The 23,568-nt window shown below is 43.3% G+C and overlaps 3 protein-coding genes across 3 annotated transcripts; 2 read left to right on the forward strand and 1 right to left on the reverse strand.

Moving 5' to 3' along the window:
- The first annotated feature begins 7,261 nt into the window (after positions 1 to 7,261).
- LOC129339374 (olfactory receptor 14I1-like) lies at positions 7,262 to 8,209 on the forward strand. The gene has a single exon (XM_054993958.1). The coding sequence runs from the start codon at positions 7,274 to 7,276 to the stop codon at positions 8,207 to 8,209; it is 936 nt and encodes a 311-aa protein (XP_054849933.1). The 5' UTR covers positions 7,262 to 7,273.
- An 8,891-nt stretch (positions 8,210 to 17,100) lies between these two features.
- LOC129339376 (olfactory receptor 14C36-like) lies at positions 17,101 to 18,036 on the forward strand. The gene has a single exon (XM_054993959.1). It carries the CDS (start codon positions 17,101 to 17,103, stop codon positions 18,034 to 18,036), a length of 936 nt encoding a protein of 311 aa, XP_054849934.1.
- A 2,053-nt stretch (positions 18,037 to 20,089) lies between these two features.
- LOC129339377 (olfactory receptor 14C36-like) lies at positions 20,090 to 21,031 on the reverse strand. Its single transcript, XM_054993960.1, has one exon. The coding sequence runs from the start codon at positions 21,029 to 21,031 to the stop codon at positions 20,090 to 20,092; it is 942 nt and encodes a 313-aa protein (XP_054849935.1).
- Between the last annotated feature and the right edge of the window lie 2,537 nt (positions 21,032 to 23,568).

Raw genomic sequence — 23,568 nt, forward strand, 5'->3', positions numbered from 1 at the left:
AAAAATGGTAAAATATCACTCTTGTTCCACTTGGAAAGTGTGGAGCTAATCTCTGTCCTTGCTGGAAGTAAGAGTTTTATTAATGACACTGTAGAGCTTGAGGGAGTTTTTGTTCCCAAGAGTTCTGCATAACTGTGTGTGTGGGTTTTTTTTTTTTTAGAATTTTGAACATTTACTTCAAATGTCCTAATACGCCCAAACTGGTAATTAGTTGCAATTAGTGAGGAGGAAGCATGGCTGACTATGCCTGTAAATAGTGTCTGAGGGCCAAGCTACACATGACGAATGACACTTGAATGGCAAGTGTATTTCTCCCTGTTCACTTGCCCTCCACTCAATCCACTTGCCATTCAAGTGTCATTCGTCATGTGTAGCTTGGCCCAATGGGTCAAACCACACAAGACAAAATACACTTGAATTATATTCAAATACACTCAAATTACCTGTGTAACTGAAGTATATTTTGTCTCATGTGGTGAGACCCAGAGATCAGAGTGTCAAACAAAAGACCTGGGATTTGAACTCTAAAGGTTGCTGGGGGGCCTTTGGCATTCAGTCTCTCTCAGCATAATGTACTTCACAAAATTATTGCGAGGATACAATGGAGGAGGACAAAACTATAAAGTCCAACCTGACTTCACTGCAGGGGCAGGCTGGGAAGGGAACATGACCCTGGGAAAAGGTCATGTTCTCTCCAAGGCCCCTCCCACCATAAAGAGAAAACTGGCTGCTGGTCGTGGCTGCAGGCAATTGCCCACGGATGCCCTGAGCAGCCTCCCTAGGTGAGTGTCATCTCACATGGAACTGCTCATCAGGACGTTCCCCCATTGCCTTAATCGTCAGTTTGTTACTGTCTCTTGAAAAAAAGGTAGGAAGGGCAGTTCTTTTTTAAAAAAAAAATAAAGCTAATGCTCTACCATTATCTCAGATATTGTCTGAGACTTGTTTACTCAACAAGTAATACAGAATCTCTGGAATTCACTGCCAGTGGATGTAGTGATAGCTAAGAGCTTACATAGCTTTAAAAGCGGGGTAAGGGAGAGACCTAGGATAGGTCCATCAATGGCTACTAACACGGAGACTAAAGAAAATCTCCATTAAAAGAAGCACCAAATAACTGAATACCACTGCTCTCGCGACCTCACTGAGCCAACTCTGGCCTATGACTCAGAAGCCTCAGAGGTCAAGCCTGCAGAACCAGAATTCTGGGAGATCCTGCATAGCAAATATCTCTAGCATAGCTATTCCAGAGGCTGCTCCTGAGGGGCTTCTACCAGACTTTCCTATTGGCCTCCAAAATCCTGGAGCAATTAAGCTCCAGCCCTACATCCAGTCCCCAAGTCCACCAGGTCCCACCTCCATTCAACAGGAGCACTGGAGGCAGAGAGCTCAAGTCTAGATAGCCCACAGTCCCTGGCTTGTAGCCTGTGCTTGGACCAGTGTACATAATCCTTTACAGAATTCTGTCCTCAGTAAAGCCTTGTCAAGATGAGTCCTATGTGCTGCTTCCAGAGTAGGCAGGACTGCTTCCTTCTCAGTCTATTTTAAGTATTGTACTGGGACAGCAGTCTTGCTGGATCAACTGGTCTATTAAGGGTTGCCAGGAGTCTGGTTTTCACCCAGACAGTCCCGTATTTTGGAGCTGTCAAGGAGATGGGGGTGGGACATGGAACACCAATTCTGCACCAGCATGCTGATGTCACTTCACATAAAAACTATTAGATGCATTAATATGCATTAATATGCCCACTACTTCCAGTTTTTGTTGGAAGTGATGACAGTGTATCAGCATGATGCTGCCATGCTCCATTCCCCCATTTCCTCCCACCAGTGCCTAAGGAGTTTGATGTTGGGAGACTCTTACTGTAGTGGAAGACTTGGCATCCATATTTCACAAATACTTTGGGAAGTAGAAATGGTAGAGAGAACATTGTAAGCCTCTTGGGGTCCCCACTGGCAAGAATGACAGGGTATAACATTTGTTATAAATCTAATTTGGCTACAGTTCACAAAAATGGATGATTCATCTTGCTGTATCTTAATCCAGAATTCCTGCAGTTTTTTGACAGGAGGGGGAACTGCTCTTTTTGTATTCTAAGTATGATTATATATTGCTCACATGCAACCTATGGGGTTAGCAAGTAGAGCAAGCAGGAGTCAAGCCCTTACTAAAACAAATTATTTTTTTCACTTGCTATTCTCACAGAAATCTAATGGTCATGACTAGAGGTGAGCACAGACTGGAGAACAGACCTAAATTTGGCATGGTCTGGCCCTGTTATTGGTCTGCAAACATAAAATAGTATGGGACTCATATTTTTCACGGACTTTGGTCCATTTGGGCCAATCTGTCAATCCGTGGTCCATGAGTCCAGACATCCTGGCGCTGATCTATCAGTTCCCTAGGCAATGGAGGGGACGTCCACAGACCTTCAGCAGCCCTTAAAAACTTTATAGGCAGCTCGGCTTGCCAATCAGAGAGCTCCTATTCTGCTCAATGCAAGCAAGGAGCAAGAATTAATTCCCTAGGGAACAGCTGGGAAGGTGTCTGTGTGGTGAGGGGGCAATTCCCCTACCCTTTTCTATTTGATTTTACTTCACTGCAACTTTTTGGTGCTGCAAGCCAATTGGCATTTGCAACCCCTTGTTGCAAATTTCCTGCAACAAGTTTGCAGGAATTTCCTGCAACAAGTTGGAAGTTTCCTGGGGGCAGCCACTTTGGGGGTCTGTAACTTGGGCCTCCAAAATGCTATCTTGACCAAACTTGGAGAGTGGCTGGAGGAGAGGCTACTGAAGATTTGCTGTGAGTTTAGGCTCTCTTGGTATGAAGGGGTGGGGCAGGGCCAGGGAGTAACAGACCACAGACCCGATGAACTGGTCCGTGAACAAGCAGATCCATGAAAAGTTTGTGGTCCATGAAAATTGATGGACCACAGTATGACTGCCCATACATTTTTCCTGGACTGTGTCCACCTCTAGTCATTACTTCAGGAGCTAAACTTCAATTTGTTGCAATATATATGTCCAGCTTGCAGTAATTTCCACTGAAAAACTTCATGTGTAAGTTAGGAAGGGAGAAGCCTGGGAAGTGGATGTTGGGCAATCTTTTCTTCACCATCATCTAGATCCAGCATGATTCAGCTGTTGCTAGTTGTGATCAAATTCTAGAAATTCCACACTACTGTGTACAAATATCACAACCCTTAGAGTGAAATTCAAAGGCCCAGTTTGACTGAAGTGGAGCTTTCCTCCAGTGACCTGGTACTCCATGGCATTTATGTGCAGCAGCCACATTACATTGTATCTTATGATTCTCATGGAGTGAGATGCACCTTCAGCCTAAGTATGATACCTGTAGTACAGATCATAGTCTGAAATGAATTTGAAACACCTAAGGATTATCCCAGGGTTTCAGTTCTTGTAATGGTGGAGACTAGAGATGGGCACGAACCAAAATACAAACCAAAATGAAGCACAGACCAGGCCGGTTCATGGTTCATGAACCACGGTTTGTCAGATCCCATTTCTGATGAACTGCCACGAACTTTTAGGCAGGTTCATTTGGTTCATTTTTTGGTTCATCACTGAAGACAGCCTGGTGCCAATCAATCAGTTTCCTAGGCAACAGGGGATGGACTTCCTGCAGACCTTCTGCTGGCCCGGAAGTGATGATTTTCTGACCTGGATGTGAGAGTTTCACGAACCAAATGAACCAGTTCACGAACCAGGGCAGGTTTGTGAGAGTTCGTGGTTCATGAAATTTGATGAACCACAAACCTTATGGTTCGGGGTTTTTTCTGGTTCATGCCCATCTGTAGTGGAGACTTCCTCTGCCAGAAGGACCTTTGCACCACTGAAACGTGACTTTCAACAATGAAAGGTGACATATACCAGAAGGAGACTGCATCATTACAAGAATGAAAATTTTGGATTCATCCTTGGGTCTCCTTAGCTCAGTATAGACTACTAGAAACAAAGCCTGTTGTGCAAATAAATACAACGGGCTCTAGAAAGCTGGGGCTGGGGAGGGCTGGTTGGGTGGTGGTGGTAAGGAAGAGCTGGCAGGTGGGGGGCAAGGGGGGTCTGGGGAAAGGTGATAAGCAGGAGGGGTCTGTGGAGGGATGGCAGGTAGGGAGGCAATGGGGTTTTGGGGAGGGCTGAGAGACAGGTGGGGTGTGGAGGGGAAAGGCAGTTAGGGAGGCAATAGGGTTTTGGGGAGGGCTGAGAGACAGGTGGGGTGTGGAGGGGAAAGGCAGGTAGGGAGGCAGTGGGGTTTGGGGGAGGGCTGAGAGACAGGTAGGGTGTGGAGGGGAAAGGCAGGTAGGGAGGAAATGGGATTTGGGGGAGGGCTGAGAGACAGATGGGGTGTGGAGGGGAAAGGCAGTTAGGGAGGCAATGGGGTTTTGGGGAGGGCTGAGAGACAGGTGGGGTGTGGAGGGGAAAGGCAGTTAGGGAGGCAATGGGGTTTTGGGGACGGCTGAGAGACAGGTGGGGTGTGGGGTGGGATGGCAGGTAGGAAGGGCAGGGGTGGTTTGGGGAGGGTGAAAAGGCAGGAGAGGTGTGGAGAGGCCTGGAAGGCGGGGTGTGGAGCCAGGGAGGGAGGGCAGAGCAGGTTCGCTCTTCCCTCCGCATGCCCAGCTCCAGTGGGCCTCGCAGGGCAATGGGCGCATTGCTCATGCCCCATCGCCCTGTCCCTGCTTAGAGCGCCGTGGCACAGTGCGGCTCTGAGGGGGAGGGGCATTTCACCCACCCGGGCCCTGCCAAGGCACCGTGGCGTGGCTCAGCAGGGCCCTGGTAAGTGATACGCCCGTCGCCCTTGGAGCCCCGACGCACCGTGCTGCTCTCAACGGGGCCCAGGCAGGCAAAGCGTCCGCCCCCCTCGGAGCCGTGCTGTTCTCGCCGGGGGCGTTTCACCCGCTCGGGTCCCGCCGAGAGTGCCGCGGCGTGGCTCTGCAGGGCTCCGAGGGTGAGGGGTGCTTCGCCTCCCCCATCCCTGCCCACGGCACGGCTCTGCAGGGCTCGGAGGGTGAGGGGCGTTTTGCCTCCACCTGGCCCCCGGTGAGAGCATTGCGGTGTGGCGTGGCTCCGAGAAGGACGGGCGCTTTGCCTGCCCGGGCCCTGTTGAGAGCAGTGCTGTGCAGCTCTGCAGGGCTCGGAGGGCGAGGGGCGTTTTGCCTCCGCTCGGCCCCCGGCAAGAGCTGCGCGGCCTGGCGCGGCCGGGCTCTGAGGGCGCTTGGCGTTTTGCCTGCTCAGGCCCCACCAGGTGCGGCACGGCGTGGCTCCAAGGGGGCAGGCATTTTGCCGTTGCCCAGGCTCCACCGGCGCCTGAGCGCGTAGCTCTTCTCGTGCCGCCCTCTTCCTCCAGCTGGGCTAGCTCGCCCGCGGCCTTATGCTGGTGCGCCCTGCGCAGGCGCACCAGCATCAATGTGAGTCGTCGGATAGATGCTAAGAGTAGGATATTCTGGACTATAGTAGGATATTCTGGACTAGAGATTCAATTATGTAAGCAAGGGTGCACCTCAAAATCATAACATACTATGTGATGCACATGTTGCCCATGGATGCTCTGAAGTGCCAGATGTTGTTCTCACTGCAGGTTGGGGAGCTGCTTGTTGTTCTCTCTGCAAGGAGAAACAACACCAAACCATATTACCCTTTTTTAAAAAAGGGAAATCCTGTGATTTGCTGTGCAGGGAATTATATTGTGTGAATCTTTATTCACATAATATAATTCCCTGCACAGCAAGTCACAGGATTTGTCCTTATATTTCATATGAAAAAGATAAGAAAGACTTAGTTTTCAGGAGTTGCCTTTTCATTCCTACATCTTACACTGAGTTCATGTCTGCTAATTAAGTTGGCATAGGACTCTGGGGAGAAAGTCTCCAGGAACACAAAATATATTACTTAAGAGCTGCCTAAAGACAACAGATTCTTCAGGCCAACATACACAATTAAAAAAATACAGACCCTTGTCTCAAAAGGAAATGGCAAAAAGACTACTTAAGTGGCATGGATGGCAGTAAGAAACAAAGTTCAAAAGGACAGGGAAAAGCTTACATATGGACATGAGAAAATCCAGAAAGAATAATGGTAAGTTATTTGATATGTTGACAATTGCAGGTTTACTAGTCAGGACCTCTTCACGTTAAACAAGCTAGCTTCTGCCAATGCCACCCCATCCCTTACTAGTGACAGGGTTTCAGGCAATTTCCAGAATCTGTGCAAGATGTTTACTAGCCGTCCAAAGTCTAGCACAGCTAGCGTATGCAAGTATACTCGGACTCCTACTCAAATCTATTCAATGTGGCTTACTCTCAGGGCAGTATTCTTAGGATTGCAGTGTAGGTCAACTATGCTAAGGGATGAACTGTACCTCAGGCAGCCAACGCTCATGGAAAATCTCCACTTCGGCAAACTTTCTTTCTTAGTTCAGCTGCTGCTCCGAAGATTTTCCATAAATATGAAGTATTTGCATATATGCATTATTATGTCTACCTTAAGCAATTTCAAGTCCAAATTTCACTGATGAAGACCGACATCATTTACATAAGAGAAATACCCTTATTTATTTCTCTATATGTCAAATAAACGAACACAATTTTTCTCACACCTATTTTAACTACATGCTCGGGAAGGGGAAAAAAAGTTTTTACTAGTGCAAAGCTCCGTGTTGTTACATATGACTCTTAAAAAGTTTCTTTACACATGCACATGCAGCATTCACATGGCAATATGTGCGCATGCCCATATATTCAGTCAATGCACCAAGTTTAATATGTAGAAGGCTAGAATTTGTCATTGTTGAAAACTAGCATAGTAGAGTGGTTTGAATGTCAGGCATGAATTTAACTCACTCAGCCTTAACTACCCCACAGCGTTGTTATGAGGATAAAATGGACGACAAGACAGTGGAAACTATTCCTCCTATATCTAGTTATGGCCCACCCATCCCGGGTTTACAAATGAATAATGCTAATTATAAATATGTGAGTACTAGCCTTTCATCAGATGACTGTATTAATTTTCCAGACAAGGAAGGCTCCTGGAGATATATCTCGAACAGGAGCACCTGAAGGGTATTTATCAGATGCAAGTGCCACTTTTGACTTCAAACTTATTGAGATGCCTTTTTTTCCCTTTCTTGCACGCTGAAGACCTGAACTAAGTGACAAGACATTATGGTCATCACAATACAACTCAAATGCAGCAATAAAAATACGGTGCTTTTTCTTTCCTCAAGGATTAAACAGCATATGCTACTCAGGGAAAAATGTCCAATGCAACTGCTGAGTCTGATTTTCTGCTCCTGGAATTCTCAGATGTCCGGCAACTGCAGTTTCTACACTTCACGGTTTTTCTGATGCTGTACTTGGCAACTGTAACAGGGAACCTTCTTGTCATCTCTTCGGTCGCCTCAGACCACCACCTGCACACCCCCATGTACTTCTTGCTGATGAACTTGGCCATGCAGGACCTTGGCCAAATTTCAGTCACTATCCCCAAATCCATGATCAATTCCCTCCTGAATACCAGACTCATTTCTTACTCAGGGTGTGTTGCTCAAGTCTTCTTCTTTTCCTTCTTTGGAGTATCTGATTTCTGCCTCCTCACAGTCATGGCGTATGACCGGTATGTGGCCATTTGTAATCCATTACATTATGAGATGGTAATAAATAGACAGGCCTGCATTGAAATGATTGCTGGGGTATGGATAGCTGGTTTTCTCTATGCAGGGATAAACACTTGTGGGACTTTTGCAACCCATTTCTGCTCTAATGCTGTCAATCAATTCTTTTGTGAAATCCCACAGCTAATAAAATTGTCTTGTTCTGGTTTAAATGTAGTTGAAATGAGTAGTATTGGGATTGCACTAATCCTTAGCCTAGGCTGTTTTATCTATATCCTTGTAACTTACGCACAGATTTTTAGCACTGTATTTAAAGTGCCTTCTGCAAAGGGGAGGCAAAAGGCTTTCTCCACTTGCGTTCCCCACCTCTTTGTCTGCTCCATATTTATACTCACTGGATCATTTGCCTACCTGAAGCCTGCCTATCACACTTCATCAGAACTAGATTTGATATTTGGTATAATCTATTCCTTGGTTCCACCCATATTGAACCCAGTGATTTATAGTATAAGAAACAAGGAGATCAAGCAAGGAATGGCAAAGGTTTTAGGCTTTAGGGTAATTTCTTTAAATACATGACCCAGTTTGCTATTTTGTGTGCTTATTCAGCGTTTCTGCTTCTCAACAAAAAGTAATGTTAAAAAGCATAGCCAATGATTACTCAACATACAATGCCAATTTGAGTCTTCATGCATGAGCTTGCATATTGAGATGGATCCTATTCCTGTCCTACCAATCCACTGAACAAAAATTAGTTTTTTTATAAACTACTTATACCCCATCTTTTGTTTTAGCTCAGGGCTGAAGCCTTCCTCCAATTTAAGTGTCTTTTCCTTTGGAGGAATGTACACATAAATTGAAAGAAGAATCCTTAGGCTGGAAGAAGGTGACTTAGAGGGTGGTTTGATCCATCCTGATATTATTCATTGCCACATAATAATCTTCATGGTACTTCATTATAAGCCTTGATACATTCTAGAGGTCATCATTGCAAATCATATTCTTGTGATCTGTTTAATGTGATCAGACATATTTTACAGGCTTGGCCTAAAGGAGCTTCTCCAAGGAAAACCAGAACTTATAACAAAAGGAATAGTGATGTTCCCATGACTGTTTGTATCTCGTTAATGAGCTTTAATTGTAAGGAAATACCTGTGCCCTAAAACAGATTAGTACTTAGAGGAGGTAGCACTAGCAATCTCTTTCTTAGCTGAAGGAAAGGGGCAGCTGTAGGGGTTAGATCCAACCAACCTTTTCATTCAATCTCACCCAATTCTCTCTTTTACTCAATCCCCCACCCAACATGCTGTTTGTCCAGGCAGGTCACATCTTCTATTTTTACTGAGTGGAAAAGCTGATTGCACCCATCCCTATGTCCCTGTGTGTTTGAAGAAACAGCAAATCATTTCGATTCTGGAAGAGAGAAACATAGATGACAGACCATGTTGGGGACTGGATAAAATCCCTCAGAATATAGAATCGCTCTTTCTGATGTATGGTAGCAGATCTGCTTCTCTGTCACTCCTTCTTTGTTTCCTCTTGTGTTATGTATCTATATTTGTGAAGTGATGAGTGTGCTCAAGCCACAAATGGTAATAAATAGACAGGCCTGCATTAAAATGATTGCTGGGTATGGATAGCTGGTTTACTCAATGCAGGGATACACACCTGTGGGACTTTTGCAACCCATTTCTGCTCTAATGTTGTCAATCAGTTTTTTTGTGAAATCCCACAGCTAATAAAGTTGTCTTGTTCTGGCTTAAATGTAATTGAAATGTGTAGTATTGGAATTGGGATTGTCCTTGGCCTAAACTGTTTTATCTATATCCTTGTAATTTATGCACAAATTTTTTATCACTGTATTTAGAGAGTCTTCTTCAAAGGGGAGACAAAAGGCTTTCTCCACTTGCACTTCTCATCTCACTGTCTGCTCCATATTTATGATCACTGGATGTTTTACCTACCTGAAGCCTGCCTCTCATACCCCATCACAGCTGGATTTGATATTTGGTGTAATCTATTCCTTGGTTCCACTCATATTGAATCCAGTGATCTACAGTATAAGAAACAAGGAGATCAAAAAAGCAATGGCAAAGATTTTAGGCTTTAGACACTTCACTTTAAATACATGATCCAGTTTGCTATTATGTCTGCTTATTCAACATTTCTGCTTTTGCACCAAAAAGTAAACAGGTCCTGGGACCTGTTCTGTTCAACATTTTTATAAATGATTCAGATGAAGGAATAGAGGGAATGCTTATTAAATTTGCAGATGATATTAAATTGGGAGGGTAGCAAATACAGTAGAAGAGTCAGGATACAGGATGATCCTGACAGGCTGGAAAACTGTGCTAAAATAAATTAAATGAATTTCTACAAAGATAAATGCAAAGGTCTTCATTTAAGTAGGAAAAATCAAATGCATAATTATAGGATGAGGGAGACTTGTCTTGACAGTAGGATCTAGGGGTCTTAGTAGACCATACACTGAATGTGAGTCAGCAGTGTGATGTGGTAGCTACAAAGGCAAATGTGATTTTGGGCCGTATCAACAGTAGCATAGTGTTCAGATCACATGAAGTGATCATATCACTCTACTCTGTTTGAGTCAGATCTCACCTAGAGTATTGTGTTCAGTTTTGGGCACCTCAATTTCAGAAGGATATAGACAAGCTGGAATGTGTGTAGAGGAGGGCAATAAAGACGGTGAGGGGTCTGGAGACAGTCCTGTGAAGAAAGGTTGAAGGAGCTCGGTATTAGCTCGGAGAGGAAATGACTGAGAGTTGATATGAAAAATATATTTACGTACTTGAAGTTCTGTCATATACAGGATGGTGCGGAGTTGTTTTCTGCTGCCCCAGAAGTTTGGATCAGAACCAATGGCTTGAAATTAAATCAAAAGAGCTTGCGGCTAAACATTTGGAAGAACTTCCTGACAATTAGAGCAGTCCCTATGTGGAGCAGGCTTCCTCAGGAGGTAGTGGGCACTCCTTCTTTGGAGGTTCTTAATCAGAGGCTAGATGGCCATCTGACAGCATCACTGATTCTATGAACCATGGCAGATCATGATGAGAGGGAGGGCAGGAAGGGTTACATCCGTGCTTAGTTCTCACAGCCCCTTCTTACATTCTCAGTGTAAGTCCGATCATCCAGGCCAGTTTGGCTAGGGATCCTGATGGTGTTTTTCCATCTTCTGACATGAAGTAGGGGTCACTGGGTATGTGTGTGGAGGGGGGAGTTAACTGTGCATTTACTGCATTGTATAGGGGGTTGGACTAGATGACCCTAGAAGTCCTTTCCAACCCTTTGATTCTATGATTCTAGGCAAGGGCTGCCTTTCAGCGCTCTGATGTCACAGTGGGCATATGGATTGGATGTACTTAGAGGGGAGGTGGTGCACCCAGTGCTTGCTGGCCTCATGGCAGGGGACTTAATCAGCAGGAATATTACACTTTTGAAGTTCTTTGACTCAGATGTTGATGGTTCTATGGCAGGACACATTTCAGAAAAAGGTGCAATTGCGGTGTGACAAACACGCTGTGGTATGGTGGTGAATAAGAAATTGACACGCTCCAAGAGGGTCATGAGTAGAGGTGGGCACGATCCCCCAAAAAAATACCGATCAAGCCAATCATGGATCCGCACCACCACCGAACCCAGGTTACCGATCCAAACTGATCAAGTCCCATTTCCGATCTGGGATTGTAAATCGGGGGAGGCCGAAGCGGGAGGGCGCCCTGCTGTTTCCAGTGATATAGGAACGGTGGTTGGTGGCGGCGACCGCCAGGAACGGTGGGCATGGGGAGGCGGTGATGAGCCGCCTCCCCTCAGGGGGTGGCGGGTCTGGCCGCTCGCTGGCGGCACCCTCCATGTGCCCACCCGCCAGGCCAAAATGGAGCGGGCTGATATTGCTGCACAGAAAGGAAAGTGGGTGGTGACAGCAGCCGCCGAGCCCAGTGGGCACGGGGTGGGCAGCGATGAGCACATGCACATGCAGCATTCACATGGCAATATGTGCGCATACCCATATATTCAGTCAATGCACCAAGTTTAATATGTAGAAGGTTAGAATTTGTCATTGTTGAAAACTAGCATAGTAGAGTGGTTTGAATGTCAGGCAAGAATTTAACTCACTGAGCCTTAACTACCTCACAGCGTTGTTATGAGGATAAAATGGAAGACAAGACAGTGGAAACTATTCCTCCCATATCTAGTTATGGCCTCACCCATCCTGGGCTTACAAATGAATAATGCTAATTATAAATATGTGAGTACTAGCCTTTCATCAGATGACTGTATTAATTTTCCAGACAAGGAAGGCTCCTGGAGATATATCTAAAACAGGAGCACCAGAAAGGTATTTATCAGATGCAACTGCCACTTTTGACTTCAAACTTATTGAGATGCCTTTTCCCCCCTTTCTTGCACACTGAAGACCTGAACTAAGTGACAAGACGTTATGGTCATCATCACAATACAACTCAAATGCAGCAATAAAAATACGGTGCTTTTTCTTTCCTCAAGGATTAAACAGCATATGCTACTCAGGGAAAAATGTCCAATGCAACCGCTGTGTCTGATTTTCTGCTCCTGGAATTCTCAGAGGTTCGGGAGCTGCAGTTTCTACACTTCAGAAGTTGATGATTCTATGGTAGGACACATTTCAGAAAAGGTGCAATTGCAGTGTGACAACCACACTGCGGTATGATGGTGAATCAGAAATTGACACGCTCCAAGAGGGTCATGAATGATGAGCCTTGTCTGGAGATTTATCTTGATCTGCTTGAATGTTAACATTTTGTTTGCAGCTTGCTATATTGTAGGTATTGATAACGGCATTGTGGGTGACCTTTCTTGCTTTCAGTAGGAGAAGTTGCAGTCCTTGTCACCCTGAGATGGGAGGTCAGACCTCTTCTCAGGGGATGTCTGGGAGCTTGGGAGTGTCTCATCTTCAGGGAGTATTGAACATGGTGGTGCCATCCACGAGGCGAGCATACTTGGCAGCAATCTCTGCATTTCTGCCATTTCTCAGCAGGGCAAAGGGGTGCAATGTTTTGCTGGAGTCAGAGAGAACAGTATTGGAATATCTGGCCTGCTTGCAAGGTAAAAGGTATGCCCTCAAGTTCATGTCTGTACACCTCACAGCAGTCTCCTCCTTCTGCAGGATGGTGGGCTGGACAGACCCAACCAGCAGCTTCTTAGCTAGGAGAGTGGTGGCAGCTTGCCCCCTTATGGAGCTGGCTTGCATGGAGGCAAGGAGGCTGATCACTGTACCAGTCCTTCAGGGACTCCTGAGGCAACTCCCCGGCAGTTTGAGGGTACATTGTTCTGAGTGGCTTTCTCCCTGGCATTTTACTGGGTCTTCCAAGCGGGGAGCTGGAAGGAACTCTCCAGCAGTGTGCTGGCAGTGGGAGATGTGACAGCAGATGGGAAAGGGCTCCAGGCTCTGGTTTGGGATCAAAAAACAATCAGCTGGGGTGGAAAGCTGTGGCTTGGCTGCACTGTGTGGCCAAGGGGGCACCCTGCTAAGTAAAAGTTATTTTGGCCTTCATGGCCATCCAACCACACATTCTGGGCCCATTTTCTTGCATGCTGATGGAGCTTTTCTTTCTAGGTTCCAGTTCATCTCCACATTAGAGAAGGTTGGAGGCTGCTGGGTTCTCCACAGGGAACTTGGGGTCCTACTCCTTTAGGATCAGAGCAGCCACCTGTGCAGTGGAAGCAGGGTTGCCTGCATCCCACATCCAATCCATTGAGCGATGGGCCTTGAAGGTGTGCAAGGGATACATACAAACCAAGTCCAGCGCTAATGCTTCTTTTATCTAGTCTTAGGGGAACTGTTCCAGACAGTGGGCTGGCTAGCAAGTGGACATGGTGACAGAGGCAGCAATATGCCAGGCAGATGTGGAATGCATTGCTTGCCAGGGGCTGATGCCCTGGGTGGTCACAGCTTGCTTGCCCAGAGCTGTTTGTGCCAATCACTCTGTAAGGGGCCAAGAAAGAATTTTTCCGTACAGGGTCAGGTTGGTCAAGGTCATGGAGGTTTTTTCACCTTCCTCCGGGCATCAAGACTGGGGAACACCTGGGGGAGGGCTCTCACTTAGCTGCAGCTGTTATAGCATTGGCAGGAGTTGTGCCTCAGAGAGCCTCCTCTTGTGGTGGTTTTGAGGCACTGGGCTGGATCCACTGAGATGAACAGTGCAGAATGGGCAGCTCACCCCACCACTTTGGAGGTCCTCTTAAGGGATCGGGCATGGAGCTGGAGAGTCTGCACTCAGGCGGGCCATTACAGGTTTCACCCTTGGTAGCCAGGACCATCTGGCTGTACTGGGAAAGCTGTACATCACCTGCCATCGCATGATGCCTAGAACACTTGCTGGGGGAAGGTAGCATTAAATAGTGACAGGCCATTCAATGCAGTGGATCCATTGTCCTATGCCTTGCCAATGCTCCAATGGCTATTATCAATAAAATTGTGATGTATTACATCCAATCATGCTGTGTGTTGTGTATTCTTTGCTGGATCAACAGCCTCACCATTGTGCATATGCGTGCAAAGTGGTTCAGCTCCAAGGCAACCTCCACATTAAAAGAGCAGTGCGAGCAAGGCTGACGGGGGACAGGAGAAAGGTCAGGCAGAGAATCTGGGAGAACAGCCAGCAGAAAGAATGGGGTTGGGGAGCTTTAAAGGCAGTCAAAGGAGTCTGTCTTGGCTCTCCTGCATGCCTGGGGGGGGGGCGGGGGGGAATCTTAGAGAAGCTGCCTGCAGTGTTTGCCCAATTAAACAAAATACACTTGGGTTGATCTGGCTGCTCAGAATCCAGTTTACTGATCTAGGATTCTCCTATTGGAACTGGCATATCTGGATTATCTAGACAGGCATGAATCCAGCTATTTAGCTGGTTCATGAATCCTGGTTTGTGCACCCTGAATCACTTTCACTAATGGAGGACTCCATGGACCAGAAGAAGGCTGCACTATTACAAGAATTAAACCTTATACCTTTTTAGTTCAGTTCAGACTCTAATCTGGACTAAAGATATGATTCACAGGATGCGGGTGCAGCTCAGTCAATCACAGTCATTTCAAAAAAACTGTGTGATGTGCTTGCTGCAAGTGGATGCCCTGTTTAGGCAAAGAATCAAATGAAATAATTCTCTGCACAAGTCACAGCACTTGTTTCTACATTTCATATGAAGAAAATATATATATAAACAGTGATAGGAAAGAACATTTTGTCATTCTCACATCTTACACTGAACTCATCTCTGATAATTAAGTTAGCATCAGACTCTGGGGAGTTAATTCTCCAGGAATATAAATCATATAAATTAACTGGTATCAACATGTATAGATTGTCTTACCTGAAAAAGAAATGACTACAAAATGACAAGGATGACAGTAAGAAACAAAGTTTAGAAGGGACAGAAAAAATTACATCTGGACCAGAAAGAAGTCTATAAATACTGATGGTAAGTTTTGATGTATTGATAATTGCAGGTTTTACTGCATCATGTTAAGAAAGTGGCATGGCTTCTGCCAACTCACCCCATTCCTTACTGGTGGCAGAGTTTCAGGGAATGCCAGTAAGATGTTCACTACTAGTCCATTGACTAGCAGGGCAATGCTGAGCAGTTCTTCTAAGAATCCTACTCATGTCTATTCAAGAGAGATTACTCTCTGGACATTGTTCTTAGAATACACTTTAAACCATCTGTACTTAGGATTGTACTGTACATGGGGCAGCCATACTATAAGGAATGTCTCAATTATAGCACCCCTTCTTTCTGAATTCAACTGCTGCTGTGAAGATTTTCCATATATGTATAGTTTTTGTTTATATACCCTGTGATGTCTACCTGAAGAAATTTCATGTCAAAACATTCACTGGTGGACACCGACATCATTTGCATGAGTGAAGCGCCTTTGTTTCTTTCTGTACATACCCAGTGAATGATCTCAATTTTTCTCACAACCATTTTAATTAAATGCTGGGGAAGCAAGCAATATTTTATTTCTTGTTGTTACACAAAATCAATTAGTTCATGTAATTATGTAAACCTGTAAAAAAAATTATTTACCCATGCACAGGAAACATTCACATGGCAATATGTGGTGTATGCATACATTCAGGCCATTGCATGGAGGGCTCATGCATAGAAGATTAGATTCCACTACTGAAAACCAGCATGATAGAATGTTTTCCATGTAAGACTAGGAGATCCAAATCTGAATCTTGGCTCTTCAATGGAAACTCACTGGGTGATCTTGGGCCAGTCACTTTAATTAAGCCTTAAGTACCTCACAGGGTTGTCATTCAGAGGATAAAATGGAGGAAGGGAGAATGGAAACTGTTCCTCTCAGATCTAGTTGTGGCTTAACCAGTCAAAAGATCAGGCTTAAATATGGAAGAAAAGCTGTCTATAAATATGTTAGAATTAGCCTTAATTGTTTCAGGCAACAATTTGGGTTAAATTACCATTTGGTGGATTTATGTGAATGTCTGACAATTCATTTCTTCCAGCCTCCACCTCACCACAGTGCAATAGAAACCAGTTTATCGGTGTTTCAGTTCTTTTCCCCATCACCAAGGTTTTTAATAGCAATGGTTAAATCAAGGTGTTTATGGATGCTTTATTCAAAACATCCAGATGAGGAAAGAGGGTATAAATTGCATAGGATGACTAAATTAATTTCCCCCAAAGGAAGACTCCTTACACATTTGTCCTGCAGTTGAACTTATAAAGGAGGACGTGGAGGGGGACATAGGATGCAAGCGCTAGTTTTCACTTCATTGTTACAGAGCTGAATGATTTTTTCCACACACTGAATAATGTAACTTAGCAATAGGACTGAAAACATGGTAATTACAATCAAATTCAGTTACAGCTGTGAAAATATTACTAGAAATGGTAATTTGTAACTTTCCTGCATATGTTTCCTTCCACTCAGAAAAAATGTCCCATGAAACAAAAATATCCGGGTTTTGCTCCTGGAATTTTCATATGTTCAGTTTTTATGCTTCACAGTTTTTCAGAGACCAACTAGATGGGGATAGATGGTAAAATGCATAGGGTGACTAACAGTGAAATCCTAAGCAGGGTTACTCCAGTCTAGTCCAATTGATTGAAATGGGCTTAGGCTGGAATAACTCTGTTTAGGATTTCACTGTAAATTAATTTTCCCCATATAAGGAGAAGACTCCTTATAAATTTGTTCTGCAGTTGTACTTTTAAAAAGAGATCTTGGAGGGGGATTTATGGGATGCAGGTGTCAATTTTTACTTCACTGTTACTGTGTTGTATTTTGTTTTCGCATGCTGAAGACTGGAACTAAGAGGCATGATTCAAAATAGGATCATCACCATCAAATTCAATTACAGCAGTTGAAAAACTATTAGAAATGGCATTTTTAATTTTTTTCCTCTTGTTTCCTTCCTCAAGGATTATACAACACACTGCTCAGAAAAAATGTTCAACAAAACAAAAATGTTTGATTTTCTGCTCCTGGAATTCTCAGATGTTCGAGAACTTCAGTTTCTACATTTCACTTTTTTCTCCATGCTGTACTTGGCAACTGTGACAGGAAACCTCCTCATCATCTCTTCAATTGCCTTAAACCGCCACCTGCACACCCCCATGTACTTCTCGCTTATGAACTTGGCCATGCAGGATATTGGTCAAGTTTCAGTCATTGTCCCCAAATCCATGATCAATTCTCTCCTGAATACCAGACTCATTTCTTACTCAGGGTGTGTTGCTCAGGTCTTTTTCTTTTTCTTCTTTGCAACGTCTGATTTCTGTCTCCTCACAGTCATGGCATATGACCGGTATGTGGCCATTTGCAATCCCTTACATTATGAAATGGTAATAAATAGACAAGCCTGCATTGAAATGATTGCTGGTGTTTGGATCGCGGGTTTAGTCAATGCAGGAATGCACACCAGTGGGACTTTTGCTACCAATTTCCGCACTAATATTGTCAATCAATTCTTCTGTGAAATTCCACAGCTAATAAAATTGTCTTGTTCTGGCTTAAATCTAATAGAAATGACTAGTATTGGGATTAGCATTTTCCTTGCGCTAGGCTGTTTTATCTATATCCTTGTAACTTATGTGCAAATTTTCACCACTGTGTTAAGAATGCCTTCTGCAAAGGGGAGGCAAAAGGCTTTTTCTACTTGCATTCCCCATCTCACTGTCTGCTCCATATTTATGATCACTGGCTGTTTTGCCTACCTGAAGCCTACCTCTCAGAGCCCATCAGAGCTGGATTTGATATTTGGTGCAATGTATTCCTTGGTTCCACCCATATTGAATCCAGTGATTTACAGTATAAGAAACAAGGAGGTCAAGAAAGCCATTGCAAAGGTTTTAGGTTTTAGGGACTTTTCTTTAAATACATGATCCAATTTGCTATTGTGTGTGCTTACTCAGCTTTTCTGCCTTCCCAATGAAAAGTAACATTAAAAAGCATAGCCAGTGATTACTCAACATACAATTTGAGTCTTCATATGTGAGCATTCATAGTGAGGTGAATCCTATTCCTGTCCTACCAATCCACTGGGCAAAAGTTTTTTTTCTTTTTCTTTGGGGGCGGGGGATAAACATACCTCATCTTTTGTTTTGGCTCAGGGTTGAAACCTTCTTTCCACTGAAGTGTCTTTTCCTTTGGAGGAAAAGATATGTAAATTGAAGGAAGATTCCTTAGGCTGGAAGAAGGCTAGTTGGAGGATGGTTTCATCCATCCCAATGCCACATAACGCCACATCCATCCCTATGACACATAATATCCTCCACGGTACTCCATAATGAGCCTTGATACATTCTAGAGGTCAGCAGTGTCAGAGCCTGTTTAACCTGATTGAAGCCATAATTAATATTGTAGTATTTAGTCTTTCTTTCCTCCAGGCCTCAACACCTGCAAGGAGCTGAATTCATGGGAAAGGAAACTTTCTTATCTGTCTACTCGACCTTGGCCGGCACATCATGCCTCTGAGAAACCTCGCTGTGTGAACTCAGGGGGGAGGATGGGCTGAGGAGTGTGAAATGTAACCACTTTCTTTCTATGAATTATTCTTGTCAATCCTTTGGTCGGCCAGGATCTCTATCCTGGATTATGTACACTTGGAGATGAATGCTGTCTTTCACAATAAACCTTTGAAACCAAAAATACCTTGTCTTAATGCAGAAGGGAGTGAAACAGACTATCAACTCTGAAGTAGCATAGTCTGACATTTTGACAAGAATAACTCATAGAAAGGCATAACTCACCAGCAAATAAAGCTAAAAATTTCAAATTCGACACCAATCAAAACAGATCCGTATGTGATTATACATGAGTTTATTTTCATGATTTAGATATGAACAGATAGAGCTATACTAAAATGATGTATCAATTCTATTATTTACCTTCCTTAGAAATATCTGGACAGTGTAAATTTATAGATCCAGAGGAGTTAGCCATGTTAGTCTGTAGTAGCAAAATCAAAAAGAGTCCAGTAGCACCTTTAAGACTAACCAATTTTATTATAGCATAAGCTTTCGAGAATCAAGTCAGGCATCTGATGAAGAGAACTTGATTCTCGAAAGCTTATGCTATAATAAAATTGGTTAGTCTTAAAGGTGCTACTGGACTCTTTTTGATTTTGTAAATTTATAAATACCCATAACGACACAACTAAGCTATTGGCATGGGTATCACTCTAAAGAATGGAACAAGATATGGAAAGTGAATGTTAAAATAACTAAGTCAGTTGCATTTAAAGAGAATTTATATAAGATGTTTTAACTCCGGATAGACTTGCCAAAATGTATAAAAATATGTCAAATAACTGCTGGAAATGTGGGAAATATACAGGAACATTCTATCATATGTGGTGGACTTGCAAAGAGGTATATAAATTTTGGACAATGGTACATGCATTTTTACAGACAATTTTACAGGCTTCAATTCCTTTTAAACCAGAGATATTTTTATTAAACTGCCCACCAGATGAACTGAACAAAGACCAGAAATACTTCATAGTACATGTAGTAACAGCGGCCAGAAATTTACTAGCATACAATTAGAAACGTCAAATAATACCTCCGCAAGTGGAATTAATAATGAAGATAATGGAAAATGCAGAAATGGATAAACTGACTTCATTAATGAAAGGATCAACGGAAGAAGACTTTGCTGCCCCATGGATCTCTTTCTACAATTGGATTAAAAACAAATATAAAAACCTGAATGTAGTAAATATATGAAGGCATTATTGTAATTTGTTATTAACAGTCACAGTCGAATGATTTGCAGTGTGAGAAGATATGATATGTAGAAAAGTAGAATGCTGATGCAAGCAGACTATTTGATTTTTTTTACCTTTTCTTCTCCCATCCCCCCTTTTCCTATTTCTACTTTTATGAGAAAACCAATAAAATATTTTTTTTTAAAAAAAGAACTTCAATGGGAGGCTTATCGGAACATCCAATAAGATCCAAACACTTTCTTTGACAGCTTCTGCATGGCCACTTGGATGTCTTTGTTTCTCAGGCTATAAATGATGGGATTCATGAGGGGTGGCAAAACTGCATACAAAACATCAGCTAGCTGGTTCACTAATGGTGAAGATAAGGATTTGGGTCTAAAATAAGAAAACACGATCGTAGAAATGAACAAACTAAATATAGTCAAGTGTGGAGTGCAGGTAGAAAAGGTTTTGTATCTGGCTTGAGCTGACTGGATCTTTAACACTGTAGAGAAGATGAATACATAAGAAAATAATATTAAAGTGAAGCAAAATGATCCCAGAGTAAGTGCAAACCCCACCATACACCATATATTGGCTGTTGTATCAGTGCAAGAAAGCATCAATAATAGGGGTACATCACAGAAAAATTGTGCTACTGTAGACCCACAAAAACATAATCTAAAGGTATTTGCAGTTTGTACCCCAGAATTTATTATGCTGGCACTCCAAGCAGCAGCTGCCATTTGAAAGCAGGCATTCCAGTTCATGATCATTGTGTATTGCAGAGGATGACAGATTGCAACATAGCGGTCATAAGCCATAACAGAGAGAAAGGTCAGCTCAGCAGTTGCACAGAAGGCAACGGAAAGCACTTGGATGGCACAACCAGAGAAAGAAATTAGTGTATTGCTTGTCAAAGAAATGGCCATGGATTTGGGGATGGTGACAGAGATATAACAAATGTCTGATAATGATAAATTGACTAAGAAGAAATACATGGGGCTATGAAGCTTGGGATTCTGGGCTACTGCCAAGATGAGAAGGAAGTTCCCCAGTAGAGTTGCCACATAAATGGAAAGAAACACCACAAAATGTAAAATCTGGAGCTCTAGGAGGTCAGAAAATGCCAACAGGAAGAACTGGGTGACTGTTGTTTGATTGGACATTTCTTCACTGAAGTAAAACTCTGTGAAAAGAAAGGGAAATCTGTCACTGAGTAGTTTTTTTTGTAATAGAAAAAACATGTTATTTTCAGTGGTGACATCATGCCTGGATGTCTTGGCCCCGGATCAAATGCAAAGCAGAGTGCTCCCAGAAGCAGGCTGTAGTTTCATACATGAAGTAACGATTGCCATGCAGACTATTAATTCCGGACTCAAAAATTAGCTTACAGCACCTGTATTCTCTCTGATATAACAAGACCAGGAGCAGATTTTAGTGTATGTTTTAAGATACTTCCAACTTATGATGACCCTATGAATTAATGATCTCCAGAAGTTCCTGTCACAGAGAACCTTGCTTAAGTTTCCATATTCCATAGAGCTCTTGCAAGCTACAGAAACTGAGTCCATCAAAATCTTAACAACAATATGCCAACAAGTATGGGGGGGAAAAGAATGGCCTACACACTGGAAAAGCTCAATTTACATTTGAATATGAGAAAAGGAGACATGAAAGATTGCAGCAACTATTAGACTATCTCATTAATTTCCCACATAAGCAAAATGATGCTCAACATCTTACAAAAAATTCTCTGACCATATATGGAATGCCAGATGTTTAAGCTGGATTCAGGAAGGGAAGAGGCACTAGAGCTCATATTGCAAATTTACAATGATTACCGGAATATATGATTAAAAAGTCAGAAGAATGAGGCCCTTCCCGGCTGGTGGCAACAGCCACTACAGCGGCCACCCACCTCACCCTAGTTCAGTGTAGGATTAGCTGGTCGCTGTTTATCAGGGCCAGGTAGGGATTTTTTTCTCCTTTTCTGCATTGGCCATTGGGAAAAGGAGTTTTTTGCCTACCTTGCACTGTCTGGAGAGGAGGTATTTGGCTAAGGTGGGTTGAGTTTAATCTCCCATGGCAGGTTAGAAGTTGGGTAAAATTGAGCGGGCCGGTGACCACCCTTGGCATATCCCCATTGGTGGGGAATTGGGGGCTGTCATGAGCGGTTGGCTGCTGTACGGCCCAGTTGTGACGTCAGACGACCTGGTGGGGAACCCCCAAATAAGCCGGTCCCCCCCTACAACTTGTTGGCCAGGTGGGCAAGCTTTAAAGAGCTGTACTATCATTTTGCCAGGCCAGATGGGTCACAGCCATACGATGGATGGCTTACCTCCAGGGCAGTTGGTGGATCGCCCAGACAGGTCGGGGCGAAGATCCGGGAGTGACCCCAGGGCCCACCCTGTACCGCTAGTTAGGCCCTTGTTGTAATTTTAATAAAGTGGCCCTTTAATTCCCAACACTTGTATCTGCCTCTTTGTTCCAACTGGGGAGGCAAAATCAGTTTCTGTTTTAGCAGAAAGAGGAGAAGAGGCTACAGTTAGGACAGAATAATAGAAAACAGAATGGTTTCCAATTGGCAACGTTGTCAGACAAGGATGTATATTATCTCCCTATCTGTTCAACCTATATGCAGAGCATATAAAGAAAGCTGGATTAGATTAAGAAGACACTGGAGTGAAAATTGGTAGAAGGAACATTAAATCTTTAAGAAACGCAGGTGACACCACATTACTTGGAAAAAAATAGTGAAGAAATGACTACTAATGTAAGTTAAAGGGAAAAGGTCCAAAGCAGGATTAGAACTGAACATCTAGAAGACACAAGTGATGGGTACTGAGGAATTACACAATATTAAGGCTAACAATGAGAAAACTGTAATTTTTAAATATTTTCTATTCCTTGATTCAATTATCATCCAAAAGGGAGACATCAATGAAGAAATCACAAGGAAATTGAGACTCGGAAGGTCAGCAATGAAGGAACTAGAAAATATCCTTAAGCGTATGGAAGTGTCACTGGAGACCAAGATCAAGATAATTCATACTACGGTATTTCCCATAACTATGTATGGATGTGAAAATTGGACAACGATGAAAGCTGACAGGAATAAAATAAATTTGAAATGTGATGTTAGAGGATTTATGGATACTGTGGATGGCCAAAAAGACAATAATACTAGGTAAAGTTCACAGAAGTAGAAAAAGAGGAAGACCCAGCGTGACATGGCTGGACTCAATAAAGGAAGTCATGGCCATCAGTCTGCAAGAGCTGAGCAAGGGTGTGAATATTAGGATCTTTGGGGAATTATTCATTTATATGATCACCATAAGTGGGAAGCAATTTGATGGAACATAACACACCACAAGTTATTATGGGATTTTAAAAAGTTAAGCTTGGCAAAAAGTAAATGTTTATCTCAAACTTTTGTGCTGGATAAGGTTCTTGTAACATTATGCAAACATGGTAGCATTCATTAAAGCAGAATTTCCAACCATTGCATGCACCAAAGGAATCTGGAAAGTGGATATGTAGTGCTACTGACACAAGCCTTCAGCCCCTGTGTGTGATTTTATGACGTGCATCAAGTACATAAGAGATTTCTTCTTGGAGGAAAATATACTTTTTACATGATACTTAGAATAAGTGCTATCTTGTACATCATGAAATGGAATGTATTATATATAACCTATTGCCC

Source organism: Eublepharis macularius, chromosome 12 (genome assembly GCF_028583425.1).
Source record: "Eublepharis macularius isolate TG4126 chromosome 12, MPM_Emac_v1.0, whole genome shotgun sequence".
In the NCBI taxonomy this organism is placed as follows: domain Eukaryota; kingdom Metazoa; phylum Chordata; class Lepidosauria; order Squamata; family Eublepharidae; genus Eublepharis; species Eublepharis macularius.

Excerpts from the sequence above, each read along its gene's own strand:
- LOC129339374 (XM_054993958.1), top strand. The coding sequence starts at position 7,274 with ATGTCCAATGCAACTGCTGAGTCTGATTTTCTGCTCCTGGAATTCTCA.
- LOC129339376 (XM_054993959.1), top strand. The coding sequence starts at position 17,101 with ATGTTCAACAAAACAAAAATGTTTGATTTTCTGCTCCTGGAATTCTCA.
- LOC129339377 (XM_054993960.1), bottom strand. The coding sequence starts at position 21,031 with ATGTCCAATCAAACAACAGTCACCCAGTTCTTCCTGTTGGCATTTTCT.